Source organism: Saccostrea echinata, unplaced genomic scaffold (assembly GCF_033153115.1).
Source record: "Saccostrea echinata isolate AGI-Se365-2 ecotype Australia unplaced genomic scaffold, CSIRO_AGI_Sech_v1 ptg000039l, whole genome shotgun sequence".
NCBI lineage: Eukaryota > Metazoa > Mollusca > Bivalvia > Ostreida > Ostreidae > Saccostrea > Saccostrea echinata.
In genome coordinates, this window is record NW_026889788.1 from 473,826 (window position 1) to 500,000 (window position 26,175).

General features: G+C 33.7%; 2 protein-coding genes across 3 annotated transcripts in view; one reads left to right on the top strand and one right to left on the bottom strand.

Annotated features, from left to right (window-relative positions):
- The first annotated feature begins 2,907 nt into the window (after window positions 1–2,907).
- LOC133200414 (T-complex protein 11-like protein 1) lies at window positions 2,908–10,658 on the top strand. Of its 2 annotated transcripts, XM_061336218.1 has the most exons (11): window positions 2,908–2,930; window positions 4,171–4,334; window positions 5,038–5,257; window positions 5,519–5,651; window positions 6,124–6,244; window positions 6,946–7,166; window positions 7,554–7,690; window positions 7,994–8,172; window positions 8,669–8,850; window positions 9,394–9,560; window positions 9,957–10,658. In XM_061336218.1, the coding sequence occupies exons 3-11, from the start codon at window positions 5,068–5,070 to the stop codon at window positions 10,175–10,177; spliced, it is 1,551 nt and encodes a 516-aa protein (XP_061192202.1). In that variant the 5' UTR covers window positions 2,908–2,930; window positions 4,171–4,334; window positions 5,038–5,067; the 3' UTR covers window positions 10,178–10,658. The 2 variants fall into 2 exon arrangements, with proteins under 2 accessions (XP_061192202.1, XP_061192201.1); XM_061336217.1 differs by lacking the exon at window positions 2,908–2,930 and having other exon boundaries at window positions 4,165–4,334.
- Window positions 10,659–13,511: 2,853 nt separating this feature from the next.
- The window catches only part of LOC133200415 (F-box/WD repeat-containing protein 1A-like), a 13,498-nt gene continuing 834 nt past the window's right edge, over window positions 13,512–26,175 (bottom strand). Inside the window, exons 2-16 of the mRNA XM_061336219.1 lie at window positions 22,558–22,728; window positions 20,712–20,878; window positions 20,206–20,235; window positions 19,978–20,121; window positions 19,459–19,621; window positions 19,241–19,316; window positions 18,452–18,534; window positions 18,015–18,113; window positions 17,249–17,439; window positions 16,535–16,721; window positions 15,917–16,030; window positions 15,266–15,388; window positions 14,333–14,517; window positions 14,038–14,139; window positions 13,512–13,887 (exon numbers count right to left, since the gene is read on the bottom strand). Of these exons, the coding sequence (XP_061192203.1) occupies window positions 13,521–13,887; window positions 14,038–14,139; window positions 14,333–14,517; window positions 15,266–15,388; window positions 15,917–16,030; window positions 16,535–16,721; window positions 17,249–17,439; window positions 18,015–18,113; window positions 18,452–18,534; window positions 19,241–19,316; window positions 19,459–19,621; window positions 19,978–20,121; window positions 20,206–20,235; window positions 20,712–20,878; window positions 22,558–22,728 (2,202 nt within the window). The 3' untranslated portion in view covers window positions 13,512–13,520. The remainder of the gene's footprint in view (window positions 13,888–14,037; window positions 14,140–14,332; window positions 14,518–15,265; window positions 15,389–15,916; window positions 16,031–16,534; window positions 16,722–17,248; window positions 17,440–18,014; window positions 18,114–18,451; window positions 18,535–19,240; window positions 19,317–19,458; window positions 19,622–19,977; window positions 20,122–20,205; window positions 20,236–20,711; window positions 20,879–22,557; window positions 22,729–26,175) is intronic.

A 26,175-nucleotide genomic window follows, 5' to 3' on the forward strand; every position in this document is an offset into this window, starting at 1 on the left:
CCACAATGGGGGATCAAAGTTTTACATAGAAATACATAGGAAAATATCTTAAAAAATATTCTTCTCAAGAACAGCAAAGCCATGATTGGTCATATTTATATGGAAGTATCTTCTGGTATTGTAGATTCAAGTTTGTTCAGATCATGACCCCCGGGGGTAGGATGGGGCCACAATGGGGGATCAAAGTTTTACATAGAAATATATAGGAAAAATCTTTAAAAATCTTCTCAAGAACAGCAAAGCCATGATGAGTCATATTTATATGGAAGCATCCTCAGGTAGTGTAGATTCAATTTTGTTCAAACCATGACCCCCGGGGGTAGGGCGGGGCCACAATGGAGGATCAAAGTTTTACATAGAAATATATAGGAAAAATCTTTAAAAATCTTCTTCTCAAGAACAGCAAAGTCATGATGAGTCATGTTTATATGGGAGCATCTTCAGGTATTGCAGATTCAAGTTTGTTAAAATCATGACCCCCGGGGGGTAGGGTGGGGCCACAATGGAGGATCAAAGTTTTACATAGAAATATATAGGAAAAATCTTTAAAAATCTTCTTCTGAAGAACAGCAAAGCCATGATGAGTCATATTTATATGGAAGCATCTTCAGGTAGTGTAGATTCAATTTTGTTCAAACCATGACCCCCGGGTGTAGGGCAGGGCCACAATGGAGGATCAAAGTTTTACATAGAAATATATAGGAAAAATCTTTAAAAATCTTCTTCTCAAGAACAGCAAAGCCCTGATGAGTCATATTTATATGGAAGCATCCTCAGGTAGTGTAGATTCAAGTTCGTTCAAATCATGACCCCTGGGGGTAGGGCGGGACTGCAATGTACTATCAAAGTTGTACATAGAAATATATAGGAAAAATCTTTTTCTCAGGAACAGCAAAGCCCAGATTGTTCATATTTATATGGGAAAATTTCTTCTTCTGAAGAACTGCAAACCATGATTAGTCATTTTGATATGGAAGCATCCTCAGGTAGTGTAAATTCAATTTTCTTCAAATGATGACCCCCAGGGGTTGGGTGGGGCCCATTGGGGGATCGAAAGTTTTACATAAAAACATATAGAAAAAATATGTCTTCTCAAGAACAGGAAAGCTATGTTTAGTCATATTGATATGGAAGCATCCTCAGGTAGTGTAGATTTAAGTTCAAATGATGACCCCTGGGATAGGAAGGAGCCACAATGGGGGATCAAATTTTTACAAAGAAATATATGGGAATTTTTTTTAAAAATCTTCTCAAGTACAACAAAGCCATTTGTTATATTGACATGGAAGCATCATCAGGTAGTTTAAAATTCAAGCCCCCCCCCCTTCCAACCCCCCCCAACCCCAACCCCCCCCCCCCCGGTAATCTTTTCAATACTGAACTGATTTGTGCTTTTGCCTAGCCAATGTGCTCAGGTGAGCGATGTGGCCCATGGGCCTCTTGTTTTGTTTTTTTTTTGCTTGTCAAGAATTTTTGGTAGTTGATAGTGCCCCTCCAACTGAAAATGTATGGCTGTGCCCCCCAAACTGAAATTGCTTCCTATGGGCCTGATGTGTTTGATTTTTCATTCGAACTGGAAGGTAACTTTTCAAAGAATTAAGGGGTGCAAAACAAAGATATTATTTACCACGACCTAAATATGATGAGTTTTCTCTCCTTGTGTGTGTGTGTGAATCTAAGGGTGAGTTTGTGTGTGTGTTTGTGTGTGGGTGGGTGGGTGGATGGGTGAAGGCCGGGCATCACCCGGGAACCCCTCTTTCAAAAATCGCCGGATCCGCCCCTAGATTTGGCAAGTTTAGTAGATCTACGTACATGTATCAGAGACGTATGTCCCTGCATGTATGTATATCCTAAAGAAAAAAATAATTTATTAATCGTTTACTGGATTCGAACAACTCGAATTACTTAGTGATACGTCAATTTAAGTATGAATATTGTGTTAGACAGTCATTGTAATATAATTTACATAATTCATTTTACAGGAAATAAAAGAAGCTTCTCACTAAAAAGGCCTTTTTTTACAGGCACTTTTTTCGTATACGGGGCACCCCTACTTATTTTTACCACAAGTCAATTTCAGGCACCCCCGCTTCAAGCTCGTATTTTGTTTATAGATCAATCATTAACGTACTTTAAAACAACATCGTTCGCTTCGAAAGACTTTTTTCTAGTCAAATTAATTGTTTCGGACGTCTCTGGTCGATCCTCTTTATTGTAAACCGCTCATTTCTTCCTTGAAAATTATCTCGATACAAAATAAGACTACGAATGCGATACATTGACTTCCGGTTGGGTTATAAATGTAGGATAAGTCCAGAGACTTACGAGTATTCCTTTCCGAGGTCTCTGGTTTTATCCTTCATTTATAACCCAACCGGAAGTCTATGTATCGCATTCGTAGTCTTATTTTGTATCGAGATAATTTTCAAGGAAGAAATGAGCGGTTTACAATAAAGAGGATCAACCAGTGATGTCCGAAACAATTAATTTGACAAGAAAAAAGTCTTTCGAAGCGAACGATTTCATTATAAAGTAGGTTAATGATTGATATATAAAAAAAAATACGAGCTTTAAGCGGGGGTACCTGAAATTGAGTTAGGTACCTTGTGGTAAAAATAAGTAGGGGTGCCCCCTATACGAAACAAGTGCCTCTTTTTTTCCCCCTTTTTTAATTTTATACGTCCCTGTAGTGCAGAATTTTTTTTCTATGATTTAAAGCGATGCAAAAGTTTAAATACATTTTTTATGACTGAGGACGGTTTCAATCGTCAGAATTCCGAAGTTTTCGGGAGGGTGGGGGATTTCTAGATAACTTTGAAAACTGGCGCCAAATACAAGTAATGTTCGGATGTTCTCGGTTCTTTACGGAATTATTTCGTCACTTCCGTAAACATTGCAAGTATTGAGTCAGAGACATAATCATGGCGAATGTCAGACACCTCGGCCCAACGACACCTCGGCCCATTGACATCTCGGCCCAATGACACCTCGGCCTAGACTGGTCGGCCCACAATTTAAGACACCTCGGCCCATACATAAGACACCTCGGCCCAAGCAAACTTTCATTTATAGAAAGTATATTATATATTTCCAAACTGCGATGTCAATAAAATTTTGACCGGAAAAAAGTAAACAATCAAGATTATTTTTAATACTAAAAAGACCTTCCACGAGCTACATGATTGACGATCATCAAGGAATGAAAAGACAATTATAATTTTAAAAGTGCTAACAGATAAACAAACATGATGCCGCGGCGCATCCTTTGGGAGTCTCCAGTGCGTGTCATATTGGTGTCATTAAGGGAATAATTACGAGCAGGCTTAATCTGTTAATTGTGAGACAGTCATTCAGAACATTTACATCCATTTATTTCTTAAGAATTTCACTTACATTAAAAACTAGTTTGAGCACTGATTTTTTTTTTAAATTTATTTTAAGCTATCTGTATCAAACTATGATTTTCAATCAATGAACATGATGAAACATACGATGAAGTTCAGATCAATAATGCAATTATTTTACTACTTAAACTATTATTTTATACGATTATTTATACTGACATAAGTATAAACAATAAAATGTCCTTCCTTTTTTTTGTTTATGCAAGATTAACGACCGCAACCATATAGCAGAAATTCTCGCATTTACAAAAAAGTTACGGTTTAAATGAAGTCCATATATATCTTTTCACGAATTATCAACCCATCTAAGATGTTTCAGATCGTCAGAGAAGTAATGCAAAATGAAACGATAAAATTCCGGCAATTCTTATAGAAAGTCAAGATCATAAGAATGTTGATATATATCATAGTTTCACTTAAGTGTATATATTGGGGATTTTCCAGAAGAGATAGATCTATGTTAGTTAACGTGCTGATCTGATTAGCTTAGGGAAGTGAACCAATTTTCTATTATAGACCCCCCCCCCCCCCTTGACTTTTATTTTAAAAAATCATTTAACCGTCAAAAAGAATAATTACATCGATAATAAGAACAATTCAGACAATGGACAAATTTTTTCCATCATAAAATTTCGCTTGGGCCGAGGTGTCTTTTATATGGGCCGACGTGTCAATAATCTTGGGCCGACCTGTCAGGGCCGAGGTGTCAGACGTCACGGGCCGAGGTGTCATTGGGCCGAGATGTCTGTCTACCATCATGGCTTAGCGTCACCCTATATCGAGGATTCTAGAAAAGTATTTTGGCAAACAGACACCATTAAGATAGTAAGAAAGTAGTCAGAATAACAGCTATAAACAAACTGGTTGATTTTGACCGATTTTACGCTCAATATTCATATCACTGGATTGAAATTGAAGACTGAGAGCCATGTAAGTTGCTTTGTTTACGTTTGTCAGCTGTTTATCATTATTTGACGTATATAACCAAATATAGCTTTTGACCAGAAGGTTGTGGATACATTGTTTAAACTGTATTTTTTCCAAATTTCTGTAACCTTATAGATTTATGTTATGACATTGCAAAATATGGCAATGTTGAGTATGGTTGATTGGCAGAGTTTATAAATATGGCTTATCGAAGGTATTGATCATGTTGATATCAATTTCATTAAAAAAAAAATTACAAAGATTAGAAAATTTATTCAACTATCCATATTTCTTTATTATCGGCAACAGCTGAACAATATTTCTGGTTTGGAATTGCTTTTGAACATATAGATCTATATACATGTAATTATTACACCAAAGGTAAAAATAAATATTTAAAAAAATCATTGAAATATTGCCAAAATCAAGGATGTATCCTGTAACAGATCAATATTTTTTTAAGGATGTAATAAAGCACTCATTATTTTGAGAAATTTACCTGTTTTATCCTCAGATGTAAACAATTGCTCATTGAATTTGATATATTAATATAGTATTTAAATGCTCGACCAAGAAACCATTGGATTCATTTTACTCAGCAGTGTAAAAATTCTCCTATACATGAATAAACACATCTGTGAGGAAATATTTAATTTTAACAAATATCTACCAGATAGAATTAGGAATAATAAATTTTTATTTACAGAAGGATTAACAAGTCCTAGATTTCACCAACATGGCAGACAAGGAAACCCCTGACAGTTTGAATAACTCCCTGGATGGGGAATTTCCTCTCCAGGACCAGGACGATGGGGAACTTAATTTGTCAACAGGGAGTTCCATCAGTGATACAGAAACAGAGAAGAAGAAACTTAGGACAGAGTCCCCAAGTTCTCCTAGAATCCCTCCTGCATTTATGGTTGCAGGTAATTTGTATACCTGATAAGCTTAATTTAAATGAATATCTTTTTAATGACTTATGAAAACAATAAAACATTCTATTTATTGGAGGGGGGGAGGTTAGAAAAAGAGAACACTTTTTCTTTTCAGTTAATCTCAATTATAATAGTGAAAATTCTACAGTTAGTTTATTTTTTGGGGGTGGGGGGTATAATAATACTGTATCTCCACTGATAAAGAATTGAATTAATTTAAAGTTTGTTGATTAATATTTATTTAAATTGCAGCATCCCCTCCAAAGTTTCTAAGCTTTGAGCAGTTGATGGAGGCAACTAATGGAGTTAAAAACATGGCACTGGCCCATGAAATCGCTGTCAACAATGAATTCAAGTTGGAAAAGTTCCAAGCACCTGAAGACAGGTAAAAATATTTTATTTTTTTTTTAGTATAGACTTTTTTTCTCTTTAAAAAAGTAGTAACAGAGTTGATCAATTTAGTGGGAATATTGTCACATTGTATGTTTGTAATCTAATAAAACAGAAAATGAAAAGAATTCAACATGTAACAACTGATATATATATTTTTTCTCTCATAATAACAAAAAGTTGTCACATTTGTATATAAGCATTACATAAATCCATTGTTAATTTATTATACAGAGGTATAAGTACAGAAAGTCAATGTTCACAAACTGACTTATTTAATATTAAAGGCTACAGCAAATATATTTTTCTTTGATTGACCAAAGACAATCATGACAATTTTTGTATTTCATGGTGTGCCCAAAAAGTAATTTTTTTTTAAAAATAAAAAATTTTACTTAAATAAATTTATCTCTTTCATTTTTGACAAAGTTTCACATGACATAAGATTGATTTTTGTCCAATTACAGCATAGAAAAAAAAGTCAAGGACACAGTCAGGAGAGCATTCTGGGATGCTTTCCAGGAGAAATTGAATGAGGATCCACCTGACTTTTCTCATGCCCTAGTTCTGATAGAGGAGATCAAAGAGGTACATACACACACCATAAATAACTACAAAACAAAGTCTGTTGATTTATCAACTACTAATCTAACCAAAGATAAAATCATTACTAGAGGGATAATCCCTGCTTTCCAGATAAATATAACAAAGTGGGCAGGTTAAGTAGTCACCTAAATGTTCATTAAAGAATATTTACATTTGCTGTGTATTTCTACTAAGCCAACTGTGAAATTGATTTGAATGCCATTTTTGTGTATACTCACGTAGAAATATGCACGGAGAAACTCGCGCTAAAGTGACATCACAATAAGCTACAGAGACGTTAATAAAAATGTAACGATATAGGACAGCAAATAATTCAAAGATTGAGTATATTTTTGGTGCTTTTGAACATGTAAAATGTAAATATAAGGAATGTTTTTAAGTTTAGTGGGAATTATTGGTGTGTAAATCACACAGACAAGCATGTAGGCATATTTTTCATGAAGCGTGCTAACCTACGTGACAAGTCTGTGTGATTTACCTACCAATAACTCACACAAAACTTAAAAACTTTCCTTAATTAAACTTTATTCACTGATGAACACTTTACTTTTCATGATTTAAGTTCATTCATAATTTGTGCCCCGAAAGGCCAGATCTAATTGATTTTTAAGCAATGAAGATTTTGTTTATTAAAAAAAGAAAAAAAAAAGGCCATTGAGTTATAAACCCTTCCACTTTTTCAGAACATCATGATGCTTCTGTTGCCGCAGCATGTGAGATTCCGGGCCCAGATCAATGAGGTGCTTGACATTGACTTGATCAGACAGAAGCTTGAAAATGATGCCTTTGATATTTACTACTATTCTAATTATATTATTGGGGTAATGGAGAAACTGTGTGCACCTGTCCGGGATGAACAAGTGGCAAAACTGAAAACAGTCAAAGAGGTTGTTCCACTTTTCCAGTAAGTGTCTTTGTTTATCCTCTCTTTTTTATACTCTCGCAACAAAGTTGGAGGGGATATTGTTTGTGATTGTGTGTGTGTGTTTCTACATAACGGAAGTAATGATTCAAATTGGTATTGATTTGCTCTTTTGTAAGGGAATGCTGCTCTTTATGCTGCTCTTGTTATTTGTTAGCAAATATAAAATTTTTCTGAAGTGATATTGTAAGGAGTGTATTTTTATTAAAAAAAAAATTGCATGAATGAAAATTGTTTCAGTTTTAAATGTTATAATTACATTTAAGAGAAGATTTTTTTTTCCCTGAAAACTGAGTACATGTAACATATATTTTGATCACACACTAGTTCAAATAAACAACATAATGGAATCCTCTTTCTATGTTACAGGGAAATTTTTGCTGTTTTGGATTTGATGAAGATGGACATGGCTAATTTCACCATTCAACAGATCAGACCGTACTGCCAGCAGCAATCTGTCGAGTACGAACGGAAAAAATTCCAAGATTTCCTCAAGTCACAACAAGGTAAGCGAAGCTTTGTTTAAATCTTGTGTCATCTACCACAACATATTTGAAAGTATTTTCAACAAAACTGTGACAGTTTCTGAAAGAAGTTGAAGTCTTGTACGTTTTGAGTATTATTGTCAAAGATGTACAACATATAATACATGTAATATGTGATATCTTGTTCAAAGTAAAGCACGTCAAGACATAAATGATTCCATAAGTTTAATATTTGTATACTTTACACCTAGTCATGAAATTAATAATTGTGTCTTCGAGCAAAAACCATGCTGGAGGTATGTAATATTTACTGTTTATTTTCAGAGGCAGGAATTGATGGACTGGAGTTCACAAAAGCCTGGCTGAAGAGAAGTCATGATAAAATTACAGATGTGGATGCAGTAGAGGAAGCCATGGCTTTGCCCTTAGCAACCCCTGCAGCCATAATGAATGAGGCATACATTGAATTACTGGACTGGGATGAAAAGAACATCATTCCTGAGGTATTGTAACACATTTAAATACTAGTATACCAATTCATATCAAATCCCACCATTTCACCTTTTGTTTTCATACGATTAATACTGTCAAACCTTGTTATCTTGAACTTGATGGGACCAAGAAAAAACCTTAAGATATCCAAGAATTTGAGATATTGAGGGTACAATACTTAAAGAATAAGTGGTTGGGAGTTCCAGATTACTTTGACATAACCATGGTATTTGAGATATTGATTATTGAGATACTGCAGTCCTACTGTATCTAGTACCGGTATATTCAATAATAAATAATGTCTCTAGTTAAATTACTTGATAAACACTTCTTTCTTTACAGACTTTAGTAATGGACCATGCTAGAATTGCAACACATTAAAATACCAATTCATGTAAAATCACACATTTTTACCTTTTGTTTTCATTTGCCAAATAATCTGGATCTAAAATTTTCAATAATACTGCCTTTCGTTTTATTACTTTAAAAACACTTCTTTCATTACAGACTTTAGTAATGGACCATGCTAGAATCGCAGAACAGAGGGACAATGCTCACAGACTAGCCCTAATTTCCTCTGTCCTTATGGTTACATATAGTACAGTGGGAGCGTCCATCTCAGGCGTCCAAGTCCTGAAAGAAAAGTTAAAGTCCGAGATTTGTACCCTACTGGAAGGAGTTTTAGAGAGGTTAGGGAATATTTTTTTATCATTAGATTGTTTAACACCATTCTTTGCTGTGTTCAAGTTATTGTTTGATAATTTTAGAAATTAGGAATTGTATAAAGCAAAAAAAAAGAAGATTTATTTAAAAGAGATTATATTCATCATTAAGGATACACACACAAAAATAGCAATAAGACCAATAGATTTATGTTCATATAAATAACTTGAATAATGTTATCCAGAGGAAATATAAAAAGTTTGTAAGATTTTATAAAAATGTCATAAAATATGTGCAAAAATTTGTATACAATTTTACAGAAATCAGCACAAAGTTGCAAATTTGAACACCAAAAAATACTTAATATGATTTCTATATATTCTAGGAATTTTTTTATTTATGTCATTTCTATTCAGAATTTTTTTTGTGTGTGTTATTCATCTTTAAGATTTTGGGAAGTGACATGTAGATGTGTAGTGAAAATGAAAGTTCTGAAAAGTGGGTTTCCTCCCTTAGACCAATAAAATTCTGCCTCCTTATGTATTTTCATATTTTAATTCTTTTTTAAGTGACCTCCCTAAGGTGATGAGTAATGTTGGAGAGCAGGTCAATAAGTCAGTGAACGAGTTTCTATCATCTCACGGGTTCCAGACTCGAGACGAGGCCCAACAGAAGTTACTGGTTGGTCAGATTACAGAAATATCCAGCAAGGACAATAAAGTCTACAAGCTCCTATGTAAGTTTTTATTTTGTATCAAGAGTCAGATATATTTCAGAAGTGAGAATTCATTTTGAAATCAAATTAATCATAAATGAAAATAAATAAAAGTCAAAGCATAAAATGTTTGATGGAAACAATGTGTTAATGAAAAAAAGAATTATTTGTTCTTTAAACCTCAACAATCTGTGGTTGAAGATAACTTGAAAAGTTTACCTGTTCAATTGAGAAGTTTGAAAGAATTTTAACATTATTTAGTTGTTGTATTACCATTAATTAAATGAATGGGTGAATAAAAATGTCCTCCTGGACCATTATATGGACTTTTATGCATTTGATTTTATGGAAAATTATTCAGATTACAGACAATTCACTTTCTCTATCTTAAAAAAAAATATGTTTACTTAATTTTAGTTAAAAGGCTGTTGGACTTCATAAGACAAATCATTTCATCACAACACAAAGAACCATTAAAAGTTCCTCCCGGATTCTCAGCAGTGGAAAGAGAACTTAGCCAATTGTGTGGCCAGTTTTTGAGACTGATTTCCTATAACAGATCTGTGTTTGGTTCCTACTATACAGACATTATAAACACACTACTACAGAAACACATGGCGGACTTGTCTCCAAGGTAACCTATGATGTCAACATGTCAGGAATGGTGCATCATGGGATTTCATAATTTTGAGTTGCCTGAATGTGAGTGAGAGAGAAAGCGCTTTCGTGAGAAGTCTCTGGACAATAATTCTTGCTAAAAGAAAAAAAAAATTCTTTGGATATTTTCTCAGCTTTTCATGTAAATGTGCAGAAGTGTATTATTGTAATGGAGTGTTTTTTTTTTTTTTTTTTTAAATTGTTTTGTGTCAGTGTTACATGATGAATGCATTTTAAGGGAGATAACCCTTTTGTCCATTCTTCAGAATATAAAGATCATGTTTTAAACTGTTATTATGAGATCTTAGAGGTATTAGTATAACTAGTGCTTATAATATTGCATAGTTCTTGTATCATTGTTTGTTTCTTCACCAAAAAAATAAAATAATAATAATAAAAAAAAAACAATATTTGTGAGAATTTTTGATTTTGCAACTATAGTGTGCTATATTCAATTTGGCATTATATATTCTATTATGGACAGATGTGCCAATTATTGTCTTTCAAATACCCTGCATTTGTATACATATGATGAATTATATTAACTAACAGAAGTTTTAAGATGTTTTTTTCTTTGGTTTTCTCTCTGTTTTTATTGCAGCATGTATAACTTATTTTGAAAAAAAATATTATTATATACCGGTAGCCCTGTAAAGTTTTCATTTTATATTTACTTTAACGCAACAGAAAACATTTAAATCTGAATTTATTTCTATCATTGTAAGTACATTTTTCATCATATTTATTTATTTTTTATATATTTAAAAACAATAAATACCCATGTCCAAACAATATGTCTGGGATTTTTTGAAAGTCCACACTGCGGGATTTTTTGAAAGTCCACACTGCCAATCAAATATGTTAGTGAAATGGAAAATAGGACCAGGTTTACTTTATGAATCTTTTTTACTTATCATATGTGCACTTTCTTATACAATGTATTATTTATAAATGTATAAAATCACATTTCATTGAAAAATTTTAAGCTATTAAAATGTGTAGCAACATTTACATGTATGTGACATCAGCGTGACATAGTAATAAAGCATATACACTGTACTTGTACGGACTTTGTGTGTTGCGTAACAGTTTACTTCTCAATTCTATTTATTTTTTCTAAGATCCAAAGTTGTGTTAATCATGCTTTATTCAATGTATCTAATACACATCTTCAGGAAAGATGTTTTTAATTTTCAAACAATTTTGAATGATGCAAGAAAAAATTTAATTGTCTCCCATATTGGTTTTGAAAAGAAAACAAGAAATAATGCATATAATGAAAATATTTTTAATCATTGTTTTTAATTTCCATACAAAAGAAAAACAGATCTAATCACTTGAAACTCCCTGATATCTGACAAGACTAGCCAAAAGATATAGAAATGAACAATTTGTAAAATGACAAAGTCACTTAAAACTGTAGTGAACTGTAACATAACAGCTTGTTTAATGCTTGAGAGACTTACAATATCAGCAGTAGGAAGATAATTCAAATATACCAACAACAAACTTGTTATCAATTTACAACATTCCAATAGCAACAGGAAAATTATCCATCAAATTAAAAATAACAAAATAAACAAGAGGCCCATGGGCCACATCGCTCACCTGAGTAACTTTGGCCATGCTGTTCATTACCAGACTTCCCCCCTTGTTATACCTTTTGTGGCCCCGCCCTACCCCCGGGGGTCATGATTTTAACAATTTAGAATCTACACTACCCCAGGATGCTTCCACATAAGTTTCAGTTTTTCTCGTCCAGTGGTTCTTGAGAAGATTTTTAAAGATTTTTCCTATATATTTCAATGTTTCCCTATTGTGGCCCCACCCTACCCCCGGGGGTCATGATTTGAACAATTTAAAATCTACACTATCCCAGGATGCTTCCACGTAAGTTTCGGCTTTTCTGGCTCTGTGGTTCTTGAGAAGAAGATTTTTAAAGATTTTTCCTATATATTTCAATGCAAAACTTGTATTCCCTATTGTGGCCCTGCCCTACCCCCGGGGGTCCTGATTTGAACAATTTTGAATCTACACTATCCCAGGATGCTTCCACATAAGTTTCAGCTTTTCTGGCTCAGTGGTTCTTGAGAAGAAGATTTTTAAAGATTTTTCCTATATATTTCAATGCAAAACTTGTATTCCCTATTGTGGCCCTGCCCTACCCCCGGGGGTCATGATTTGAACAATTTAGAATCTACACTATCCCAGGATGCTTCCACGTAAGTTTCAGCTTTTCTGGCTCAGTGGTTCTTGAGAAGAAGATTTTTAAAGATTTTTCCTATATATTTCAATGTAAAACTTGGATTCCCTATTGTGGCCCTGCCCTATCCCCGGGGGTCATGATTTGAACAATTTAGAATCTACACTATCCCAGGATGCTTCCACTTAAGTTTCAGCTTTTCTGGCTCAGTGGTTCTTGAGAAGAAGATTTTTAAAGATTTTTCCTATATATTTCAATGTAAAACTTGTATTCCCTATTGTGGCCCTGCCCTACCCCCGGGGGTCATGATTTGAACAATTTAGAATCTACACTATCCCAGGATGCTTCCACATAAGTTTCAGCTTTTCTGGCTCAGTGGTTCTTGAGAAGAAGATTTTTAAAGATTTTTCCTATATATTTCTATGTAAAACATTGATTCCACATTGTGGCCCCGCCCTACCCCCGGGGGTCTTGATTTGAACAATTTAGAATCTACACTACCCCAGGATGCTTCCATATAAGTTTCAGCTTTACTGGCCCTGTGGTTCTTGAGAAGAAGATTTTTTAATGACCCCACCCTATTTTTGTCTTCTCTTGATTATCTCCCCTTGTGAGGGGACTTGGCCCTTCATTTTAACAATTTAAATTCCCCTTCACCCAAGGATGCTTTGTACCAAGTTTGGTCAAAATTGGCCCAGTGGTTCTTGAGAAGAAGTCAAAAATGTGAAAAGTTTACAGACGGACGGACAGACAGACAGACAGACAGACGGACAGACGGACGGACGGACGACGGACAAAATGTGATCAGAAAAGCTCACTTGAGCCTTCGGCTCAGGTGAGCTAAAAACAAAAATATCACAGCCAGTTTTCTTGTGTATAAAGACAATGTCAGTATATAAATATGAACACAGCACTATGATTCATTTATGGGTGCACAAAGGGTTCCCATGGCAGTGTCAACAATTGAAATTCCACAAACCTCCACTTACATGTAAAGTTTTTAAAAATGAACACAATTCATACACATTGTTGACACTTAAGTGGCATATTTAAGAAAAGAAACACACAAATTGTTGTTTATTGTGTTTACAGTCTTTGACGCTATATAAATGATTTATTCTTTATGCCTCTGTCTGTTGTGGTGTTTCTCTGGCTTTAATAGAACTCTCTTTTTCACTTTTCTTACTTTGACGTGATGCTCTAGAATAAACCTCCCCTGGATGAGGAGATGCTATTCCTGAACTTGCTCCGTCCTTGACCCCTGAACTTTCAGCATTTAAGTCCTTGACGATTGTTCCAGCAGCCACACTAGACTTTCTTCTTCCTTCCTGAGTTGGAGGCACTTCCTCTCTAGGAACCAGTGACTTGTCATAAAAATTAAAATCAAAAATTCTTATTCTATTTCCATTCCCACTTGCTATTCTGAGGTCATCAAAGTAAATACATTTCACATTTCCTCTTTGACCTTTAGTTTGGATGCTTTCTTTCCTGAAATAATGAAGGAGATGCATATATTATGTAATTACATGATTGAAATTATAGCATGTTATAAATTTTGTCCATAATAAACATTTAATTCATGTTAGACATGTATATCTCATGCACATCCACAGAGATTGCAAGGGACATAACTCTTACCTTTGAAGATCCCAGTATTTGACTAGACCATCTTTTCCAGCACTGACAATAGTTCCTAACAATTTCTCCTTATCGGTGACCTTTAATCTCACTGTTTCTATCCTGTAAATATAATATGATTTTTTCATTTTTCCTTAATTTTATCGAATGTTTTCTCACGCCTTTTGGTATACACATTAAACAGACAGATATTTATTAAGTACAAAATGAGATACACTCTTTTTAACTATGTTGTTATTTTAAAAAAATGCCATTTGCAGCAAACATAGGTATCTTGAGGATTTTTTTTTTTTACCTCTTCATGTGTCCTTCAAATGTCCTGATGAGCTTACATATATCTGTATTATAGAGACATATTGTCTCTCCATAACTACAGGCAATCAGTCCCTTACTGTAACTGACCGCCATGATAGAGGTGGAGGGACTGGCCCAGATTGTCTGCTTCTTCACCCCGGTGTCTCTGTCCCAAATACGAACCGTCTACAACAGAGAAAATTTTACTATGGTATATAGTAGACACATATTCTGAGTGGCTAGGTACTATTTCATAAAAAGCACAATATTAACGTGTTTTCACAGTCTCTATATAAGATTTTGAAAAAAAAAAATCATTTATCAGGAATTGTTTACAAGAAAACCAAGTCTTATTTCCATGACTATTTTTATGTCTTGGTCCAATTTTATTTAAACAAGCATTCTGAGAGTATTGCATTAGCAATACTAGTCCCCTACCAGCAAGTGTAATCTGGTTCCGTTCCCGTTAAGAATTGAAAATGCCATAATTCCGTCAAAAATTAATGAAGCGGGACGAAATGCAAACTTGATCTGTAACTAATCAAGGTAAAGCCACATACCAAAAATCAGCTCAATATCTACAAGCGTTTAGAAGAAAATTGCGGAAAACCCCTAAAAATTGAAAAGGCCGTAATTCCGTCAAAAATCAATGAAGCGGAACGAAATGCAAACTTGATCTGTAACTCATCAAGACACACTCACATACCAAAAATCAGCTCAATATCTGCAAACGTTTAGGAAAAAAGTGCGGAAAACCAAGTGGGACAGACTGACAGACAGACAGAGGGACAGACAGACAGACAGACGGACAGACAGACAGACAGACGGACGGACAGACTCAGAGGAAACCTATAGTCCCCTCTGGTTTCACCGGTAGGGGACTAAAAAATGTTCGTATTTAATTTTCAGGCAGTAATGAGGTACTATATCTTACCCTGTCGGCAGACCCTGTGATGACTAGAGAACCATCCTCTGACATGTCTACAGCAAAAATAGCTGCATTGTGTCCAATCAGCTCAGTCAGTAGGTGACAGCGAGAGATGTCCCAGACTTTGGCCTACAAGGAAATTTTCCAAAAAAAAAGTAAGAAAAAGACATGTATATGCAGTTGATCAGTGTACAGTATTTCAGATAATAACCCAACTTTATCTGGCATTAGTGTGAAGTATATATGCTTAATATTCTCTTACCTTTCAATACTGTAAAACATGCTCATATAATAAAGTACCGGTATACCAGGGATGAGAAATTTTGATTTGTTATATTAAATGTAATTTGTTATGTCTGTTAAATTCATGATGCCTTTACAAAACTTTGGGAATGAAATCACATTGCTAAAAGCATGAATTCATTATAAGCATGTTTGATGTAACCATGTTTACATTTACATTTGTCAATGCATGTGCACAAATTGAAACTTTTATTAATTCAAGCATTTATACCTAAAATCTTTAATTGTGAAAGGAAATATTGTTCATAATGTAGACTAAAAATATATCATCTTTCATGTAATGCATGTCCCTTATGTATTTATGATGTAAAAGTATATTTATAAGATCATTTTACGAATCTTAGATCCACCTACCGTTCTGTCTTGAGAGGCAGAGACCAGGATGTTCTCGTGTCGTACCATGGCCCACACTGGACCCTCGTGAGCAATCAATGTTCTACAACACGCCCCTGTCTTCATGTTCCAAACCTTCCAAAGTAAACAGGCCAAATGTTTACATATTTACACTGGAGGATTAAGATGAAGTACATTTCAAGTACAGCTGTATACATGTATTGATGATATTTTTAAAATAAACTGTGGTTTGTAATTGTCTAACATAAAAGTTTATGATGGCCAATAAACAAACTTTTTAAATTATGAGTTTATACACATAGCTCTTCATACTGAACCAATTTTGAATATATGTACTGTGATATTTACAAAAAAAATCCAGAATTTTTCTCTGAAGAACATACGTTATGGTAATACATGTACATTAGGATGATTATATATCTTAAAGTAATTTAAAATCAGAATTTTTCATTTTCCATGAAAAAGAAATTTCCCAAAAGGTTTTAAAGGACTCTAAACTACTAGACCAAATGAAAGCCACATATAATAAGCAGGTATGGAAGCCCAGCCCCCCCCCCCCCCCCCCCATACCTCACCACATGCTTCCCCTAGTGATTGGACCAAACAAAACAATCTTACCTTGATGGTACCGTCATAAGAGCCACTAACTAGCAGGGCCTGGGTGAAGAAGTCAAGGCACCACACCCCTCTGTCATGGCCCTTCAGAGTCTGGAGGAGTTTCCCGGTTTTCATATCCCACAGTTTGATCAGTTTATCCTGACCCCCACTGGCCAGGGTTCTACCATCAAAAATGATCTCCTCCACCCTACAGTATGACTATAGTGTTACATTGAAAAATAGAATAAACTCAAAATACAAATAATGCAGTCTGTAACCCATTACTTAAAATGGGTACTTTGGAGTCATTTTTATTCATGGGGTCAATTTTGTGGGCAAACAAAATTTTACTAGTCAATGGGGACACAATTTCTTGGGTAACTCATATACAAATGAACTTCTGTGTCTGGAACACTGATATCTCCAATACTGTAGTTCTGTTGAAGTGATTTGGAAGTCCCAACCTCTTATTCTTTAAGTATTTTACCCTGGATATCTCCAATCCTCGGATATCTCTCATTTTTTCTTGGTCCCATCAAGTTTGGGATAACGAGGTTTGACTGTATACTGAATATTCAGTGAACCAAAACAATTAGAAACTAACTGTTCATGGAGTTGTAAATTTGTGGTCAAGGGTGACCCCACAAAATCAACAAACACTTGTCCCCCATGAATAATGATGATTCTGCAGTACTGTAAATGATCAAACACTGTACATTCCTACATATCACTTACTGATCACTGTGACCTTTAAGGTCAAGGACACGGCAGGCTCCACTCTCCCAGTTTTTCGCCAAGTAGACGTTATCCCTATATACTGTTTTCCAGTTAGGATTTGAGGGAACAGGAACCTTAATTTCTATGTGTTCACATTTGTCCTTCCAAACTTCATTCTTATTGGCAAGTGTGTACCAGTTCTTACTGACCTGAAAGTGAAAATGGCAGCATGATATAGCACTGTTTTCATTATTGCTATACATGTTTTGTCAAATGAAGATGCAAGTGACATTTTTCTGTCATGATTTCTGAAAATTCACAAAATAATGGTATACCATGTGTAATAATTGAAAATTAATTTAAATGCATCCTTTGGGATGACAAACTATCTTTGTTTACTCAAAACCTGAGGAGCATAATTTAATGAAAAGGCATTTGAAGTTAGTTTACATAAAAACTTGAACTTACAATGATACAATATGGGTACATTCATTTTATATGTATCAAAAATCAGTTTTAATTTCATTGTCTTTTGTATAAATGAAATATGAAACATTTTTAAGGATTAAAATGTTTATATCATTGACACAAACAAGATACCATTACTAGTATTTATATTTCCAGTAATTAACTTCCAAGGAAGAACAGGAACATATGGCTAAGTGATGTTCAGCCTTATAGACCTCACTTGACGTTTATTAAATCAGGCTTTCCGAGTAAAAATTCCAAATAAAACCAAAACAATGGTAAACTTGACATAAAGGACCTGATGATAGATACATACACTTGAGCATGTGAGTATTTCAAATGGAGAAAGGTATTTGAGAATCTTTAGGGCCACTTTCTCAGGTAAGAGGGAAAGGAAATCCCGATGTTGTCGCACCTGCAAAACAAGATTAACGTACTTTAAGAAAAGCTTGTGTATATTTGTTTTAAATCACTCTTAAATTCTGGCAAAGATAAATCATATAATGGCTGATATATGGCCCTTTTTTTACTTTGTTTTAAAATTTGTTGAACAATGATTTTTTTTAAAAAAAAGTTTTAATGCTCATAATATTCCTTTTGTAGCTCTTTTCAAATTCTGATCGGCAAACATTTTCAGCACATTTTAATCAGCAAGGTTAAATCATTTTCACATGTGTGTCTTAAATGTTTGACTATTCAATGCAGATATCAAACTACGCGTTTATAACATTGAAGTCTATGGCCTTTACGTACTGATAAAAAACTTGATATAAAATACTGTTGTCGAGCGTCCAACTTCAGGATGACCTTATGTAGAAATTCATTTCTTTTCACATCTGCAAAAAGAACAAATATCATTAAACTATCGAAATGGAAAAATAAATATCATTATATCAGAGAATCAGTCTTAAGCTGTTTGATTCCATATCAACAAACGTTTGTATGATTTATCAAAAACAAATATAACTTCCTGATAAAAGAGCTACCTTCACTCATTGAAAAGGACAAAGAGTTACGAGACAAATTGAAAAGCAATATATTACGTGGCGGGGGTAATGCGTGTTTTTGGTGATAATCCAATGGTGTTTCTGATTTGCGAAGAGAGGGGATTATGGGATCAATTTTTGGTGACCTTGGTCTCCAGGATGTATTGTGACAATTTTGAATTTCTCAAAGTGCAGAGTAATTTCACCTATCAAATTAAAATTGGAATTGGGCAATAAATGTTTTCAAGTGTTACTCAAGATTTCAAGTGTCCAAAGTCAATGAATATGTACACAAACAGAAAGTTTCATAAGTTTGGTTCCAAAGTGCATCTGCATTTCTCAAAATCTCTAAAATTCAATAACTGTAATAAATCACATCCTTAAGTCTCTTTTTTTCTGTATTCATTGTATCTCACTGTTATAAAAATATGGATTTATGAAATAAACAAAAGCTATGAAAGAAATAAGTGCAACAAGGAGAAATTTGTAAAAATAGAGTACTACCTGTTGCAAGCATGTAGATATATGTAATTTAAACTTACAACTTAACAATTACCTGTCCAGTCATTCATATACCAGTTGATTACAGTTCTGGCATTTTCATCCAATTCAGATGGCCTCTCATCTTCTGCCTATAATGAAAAAAAATCCCTTGAGTCCTAATTGAGAAATATTTCAGATAATGAATTTTCCTTTCAGTTTCAAAGTGAATTTATTTGTTATTATCTCATTTTTAATTCCCATCAATAACTGGTGTGGCACTTATTTACTTACATGTAAATTTTTGGCACATTTTTCAGGGAGAATACTGAGGGAGACATGCTTGACTGGGCGCAGTGCTGATTGGTCCACAGAAGTGAGGCTCTGTAAGGAGTTACTGAGACTATTGGGATTGCTCTCATTCTGAATGTGGCGTTTGACTGGCATTTCCAGAAACCTGCATGCAGACAATGTAGATTTAAACAACAATAACATAGGCATGATAAACTTTGATACACATGAAAGAATGGGTCATGCACCTTTAAAATTTCAAAACATGGCAATGTCTGAATTGTTTCATATACTCCATAGTAGATGATATGTCCTTTGAACTAAAATGGCTATGAACATTTGAAAGACAATGTTTATTGAATACCATTATAATGAAACATGTATTTTATGGTTAAAAAGAAGACTGTACTTGAGACTTCAGAGATTTAAGCCTTGTTGAAGTTTTCTTGCATTGAACAGCATAAACTGTATGTATTAATACACTGTACATTAAGATTTTGAGTTTTCCCTGAGTTCACTCACCTGAGCACTGCATGACTAGAGTGAAGTTTCTCTGGGTTGTGGGCCAGTAGGGGGTGTTTGTTAACTTTATTTTTGGCCCTCTCTGTTACCCTGGGCTGTTTAATGATGGGGAGGGACTCTCTTGACTTTGGATCCCTCAGTGAACTGTGAAGTGGAAAATGTGGAATGAATACTAAGTTTAGAAAAATTGACTTCTTTGAAAATTTGATTTTTTCAAGTGAAACATACCCAAAACGAACAATTCCATTTTTCTGTTTACTGAAATTGTTAGATAGGAGAACACGTTAAAAGCTAGGATATACAGAGGTTTGAGTAATAGGATATACAGTGAAACCTGTCTAATTCAATATGCACTGGGAGACAAATTTTGTGTTGGAACAGAGTGTTGGATTGCACTGTGTTCAAAACATGGAAAATAGTATAGCGGGAATGAAAATAAAAGATGGCACAGTTGACAGATTAGACAGTTTTTACTGTTCATGAACACATATACAACACAACATTTAATATAACAAATACGAGAAAGGAAAAAAAAAAGACTAATAACAGTAGTCAGTAAGAATTTATAGCAGAATTAATTAAGTCTGGACAGTTAATGTAATTAATTGAATTAATCAAGGTAGGACTTAAACTGTGGGGTCAAAGAGGCATACAAATGAAAGAATATATAACAGTTACAGTTTCTGTGTAAGGATTTATAATGAAAAGTTATCTCCCCTGATAGAATCCAATACCTGTACTCAGTATAAACTCTGTGTAATTTTGTTTCCTTTTCGATAGGAATTTCTGGAAATTTGACACAAGCCCTCTCCTTTGCCTGATTTTTGACGTCATCATCAGACCGAAAATAACCGGACTTGACTCGGTAAAAGTTGTTCTGTCTGTGCAGTATCAGCTTTTGCTGAAAGAAATTAATTTAAAATTATAGTCTTCATCTTTTTTTTTAAAAAAAAGCTTAACCAAGGCACATATTGGAGCAAACACAGAGTTACTAAGACTATAAAAGATGCATGGCTGAGGGATGGAATACCCACCAGCATAGCAAGTCTTCATTAATATTTAATGTTTTTCAGTGAAACATGACTTGGTTACATTCAAATTGATTTTCATCGAATGATAATGTTAAACCATTTGAATTAAGCTTCATTAAATGCCACCTGAATTGATTGCTATTCGTATATGACATTTATATTGTGCAAGCAATTCATTTTTAATAAACACATCAAGTGGGCTCCTTAACAATTTCTTCTGTTTATAATAAAACAAGTACTTCGAAGGGATTATGCCATAGTTTTGAACTTAATACATTGCCATTATAGATACAACTCAATATCAATGGGTGTGGACTTAAAATATTGTCATTTTTTTATCATTATTGAAAAATTTTGAAGGCAATTAAAGTCCTTGAAACTGTATTTTAAATGAAAACAAACATTGAGAACATGCAATTTTACTCCATTATCAAGATCATAACACAATTGTTTGGGAGGAAAAGTTTAAGTGGCTTGAATTAACATTGAAAACTGAAAGAATTTTGTACTTGAGAAGCATGTTGAAAAGTTAATACCAGAGAATACAATTAGCATGGCCCAGTGTGAAGGATAAAATTACCTGAGAATCAAAAAACAAACACATTACATGTCTCAAGACATCCTGAAATCATGATAAATTGTGAAATTTTAAATAGGGCATATTCTCTTAACATTTATCAGACTTAACTTTGAATCATTTCTTTCAGTGTAAACTAGAGAAGATTTCTAAGTGGATATAGACCAGAATACAATTATGCATTACAAATTTATTATTACAAAATTTAAGCTCTTTTTTCCCCTGAAATTTAGGTATAAGTATTTTTTCTTTCCAATTTTTCTAAATCCTGGATATCAATCAATTCAGTACACATATTCTTCAAAGAGAAAAAAAAAATCCTATTCAGTATTAATTCGAATGACTAATGAGTCTGGCAAAAAAAGCTAGCTTTTGTGAAATATTGATTTGTAAAGATTTTGTCCATTTCATAAGCCTTTATCTTAATCCCTCTATTAATGAATTATAATTTAGAAGTCAGTGTAGCAGCAAGATCTCACCATGTAGAATTAATTTGAAGGCATGTTCCTGAGGGCTGTAAAGTTATCTCAAGTTCAATAATCATTACATGAAATTCTTTATGTAGTGGTTCAGCTTTGTATATATTATTGATGCAGATTGGATTTTGCAATAGTTCTTCATAATTTGCATTTTCTAGTGACACTGTACTGTTTGAAATTTAATCTATTATCAAAATTCTTAAAAAGAGTAGAGGAGAAACTATAGATATTTTTTGCAACTTCTTGAATGCTCAAGTACCTTGTTTTATGAATTTTGTATTTTTTAAAATTTAAAAATAACAAACTGTACTCATTTCATTCACTTACATATTAAGTTCTGGAGTGGGGTAGTAATGATTAACTTTTATCTCATATTTTATTTTTTTCATTATAGGAAGAATTCAATTTGAAAGAACATATAGGCATTTCCAATTTTTCATTCCCTCTCACATAAAATATAAGATCCACCACTGAAAAGAAAAATCAATTATACCTCGAGTTCCCTACTGGTGTGTGTACTGAAGGGTTTGAACTCCATTGAGGGGTACATGCTTTGAGCGGTGTACATAAAATCACGGTGAAGATGAGGCTGCATTACAGTGTATAGAAACTGGAACTGTGTGTGGTTACTCCTTCTTAAAATCCACTCCAGTAGGTGGCATCTCTGTGAATAAAGACAAATATACATTGCAATATATAAAAACTGGAGCTTGTGAGGTTACTCCACCGTAAAATTCACTCCAGCAAGTGGCATCTCTGTGGATAAAGATAAAAATGTTTTTCAGTGCACAGAAAATGGAATTGTGTGTGGTTACTCTGCCTTAAAATCCACTCCAGCAAGTGGCATCTCTGTGGATAAAGAAAAATATGCATTACAATATATAGAAACTGGAACTGTGTGTGGTTACTCCAACTTAAGTCCACTCCAGCAGGTGGCATCTCTGTGGATAAAGATAAATATGTATTACAGTGTATTTAATATAGAACTGAGTGTGGTTAATCCACCTTAAAATCCACTCCAGCAGTTGGCATCTCTATGGATAAAGATAAATATGTATTACAGTGTATTTAATATAGAACTGAGTGTGGTTAATCCACCTTAAAATCCACTCCAGCAGTTGGCATCTCTATGGATAAAGATAAATATGTATTACAGTGTATTTAATATAGAACTGTGTGTGGTTACTCCACCTTAAATCCACTCCAGCAGGTGGCATCTCTGTGGATAAAGATAAAAATGTTTTTCAGTGTAGAGAAAATGGAACTTTGTGTGGTTACTCTGCCTTAAAATCCACTCCAGCAGGTGGCATCTCTGTGGATAAAGATAAAAATGTTTTTCAGTGTAGAGAAAATGGAACTTTGTGTGGTTACTCTGCCTTAAAATCCACTCCAGCAGGTGGCATCTCTGTGGATAAAGATAAAAATGTTTTTCAGTGTAGAGAAAATGGAACTTTGTGTGGTTACTCTGCCTTAAAATCCACTCCAGCAGGTGGCATCTCTGTGGATAAAGAAAAATATGCATTAATGTGTAAAGAGACTAGAACTGTGTGTGATTAATCCACCTTAAAATCGATTCCAGCAGGTGGCATCTCAGTGTGAATAAGGATAAATTCATTGTTAACATTTTAACAGGATGCCTTGACAATGTACACTATGTGTAATCAAATAAATCTGTAATAATTATGAAAATTTTTAAAATTGTAAAAATTCAAAAGGTTGTAACTCTGAATGTCAGAGATTAAAAAAAGTTGATCATGTTTAAAACAACTAATTTGAAAAATTGTGTACGACATGTTTATATAATTCTTTTGTCTTGTGAGATGCAATTTATATGTGCTGTACCATATAAACTATTACATGTACTTGACTTTGATTATATGAAAAGCGATGCAACATAGTTCTAAGGGAAGAAATTGTCCTGAGTGGGTTTTTAAGACCAAATTGACTTTAAAAGAATTCTCTACATTTCTGACACTGGATTTTATGCATAAAACAGTCTGAATACTAAATAGCTTGCATCTATCTACATGTATATGAATAGCAACATTCCAATATAACAAGCTAAATATCAAATTGCTATTTCGATCTTCAAAGGATATGTACTCTTAAAAAATACCCATGATTGCTCAATAAAAGTTGCTTATGATCATTTGTAGGAACTATTGACAAATATTGTTGAGCAAGCCTTCTACTCATAAAGCAGCATGCACCACTTCAATGTTAAGGCACTTCACTCACAAATCAATGGTTATCACTGGTATTATGTTAGTTTTCTACTTGTTTAAATAAATCACAATTTTATCCATTGAGTAATTTGTCATTGTTGGCCTTTTGAAAATTTTGTAATCAATGACGAGCTTCCTGCATGCTGAAGTAAGTTCCTGTGGTGTGCTAATTTGCAACTTGTCAGGGAAAAAATGAAGTCTAAACTGATAGCTAAACTTTTTCATGAATTGTTTGATTAAAAATTCTACTAAATAATATTAATATAATTATAAATATAATTTGAAAACAACTTCTTGGATAACGACCAAATAATGAAATACATGTATGTTATTCACTTTGATCTAATGGATAAAGATTAAAATCCTGGGCCCCACACTTAATCCGAAATTCCACTGACAATTTCTACTGACCTTAAGTTTTCATATGGTCATTTTAGGGGGAGCAAAACATCTAATACAAAAAAGGGAGGCATTAGAGTCAGAAAAATCTTGGATTATACCAGCAAATGCATTTTTTTTGGTCTTATACATGTACAAATTTTAGCTATATTTAATTAATTTCAGCTTCAACTTGTTGAATGAAGAGCAGACAAACTGACAAATCAATTAGACCTATTATATATCCTTGTAAAGTGTAAGGAAGAAAATTTAGGAATCCAGGTTTTTTGACTCCCGTTAAATGTCCAGCAGTGGTATAAATATTAATACCCTATCTAACTGGGATCCATGGACCATTTAAAAGCTGATAGCTTCCTAACAGTGTTTATTTAATTCCTATGTGGTAAAGCCATTTGAAAACTTAATATATCTGTCATTGAAATGCATCCATCAATCATCTTAAAGATTTCAGATTGAAGTTTATTGTTGAAATCATTTCTCACTTTCAAACGGATATTTGCATGCTGTTCCACTAAATAGAAAAATTTCAGATATTAAGCCTGCATATAAGAATTTGGAATATTGAAGTTTTAATAATCTCCAACATTATGCCAATATGTATGGATAAACCATCAATTTTCCTTCATTAGTGTTGAATAGAAATGTCATAAATATCTTCAAAATATCACTAAATGATCACTGCTTTGTATGTAAAACAAATTAAGGTCAAATTATTTCCACAATCTTTGAGATCATAAAAAAGTAAACTGGGTCTTTAATTTCTCTTTTGGATTAAAAGATATAAATCTACATTGAAAAAGTTAACAAGGTAAAAACAATTTTTGTCCAACGAAAATATCTTCATTCTGGTACAGTATGGTTCTTCTTCTTTCCAGCTGACAAGTAAATTACGGTAATTTCTCTTCCCGTGTCAAATCTTATCAGCTTTCCAATAAACCATTCAGATGAAGGCAGAAATTGTTTTAATTATTCATCAAAGAATAAACAGAGAATGTCCTATAACAAGTATTAATTCAGGTGTCTTTTGTCATATTTTTAACCAGAGCTACAAATACCATTTTATATAAAGATCCTGCTTGGCATTATCCAACACCACCGTCCTCCCCCCCCCCCCCCGCGCTGAAAAAATAATCATCTTTAATTATTTTTTTTTCTGTAGAGGAATTTCCCAAGCCACTTTATTTGACATTTTCAGATTTAAAGATTATCCAGAATTAATCTGTCTAAAAAGCCATGAAAAAGAAAGGATAATTATATGACAAAATTTACTTAGCAAATTAAAATGGCATATTCTTTTCTTATGTAACCTAAACGAAATAGACTAACAATATATCACACTCCCTCCGCCGTAAATAGTTAACTCTGACAACGTTTTTAAAAGTGATAAGAGGAGATCAAAAGCCCTAGCCATTGTTCTGTCCAATAAAATAAGCCCTAATACTTACATTTAAACCTTTTGTGATCTAAAACGGCTTAATCTCTCATCA

Excerpts from the sequence above, each read along its gene's own strand:
- LOC133200414 (XM_061336218.1), top strand. The coding sequence starts at position 5,068 with ATGGCAGACAAGGAAACCCCTGACAGTTTGAATAACTCCCTGGATGGG. Across the intron at positions 6,245-6,945 it reads TGATAGAGGAGATCAAAGAG|AACATCATGATGCTTCTGTT; the intron begins GTACATACACAC and ends CCACTTTTTCAG. Across the intron at positions 8,173-8,668 it reads AAAAGAACATCATTCCTGAG|ACTTTAGTAATGGACCATGC; the intron begins GTATTGTAACAC and ends CTTTCATTACAG.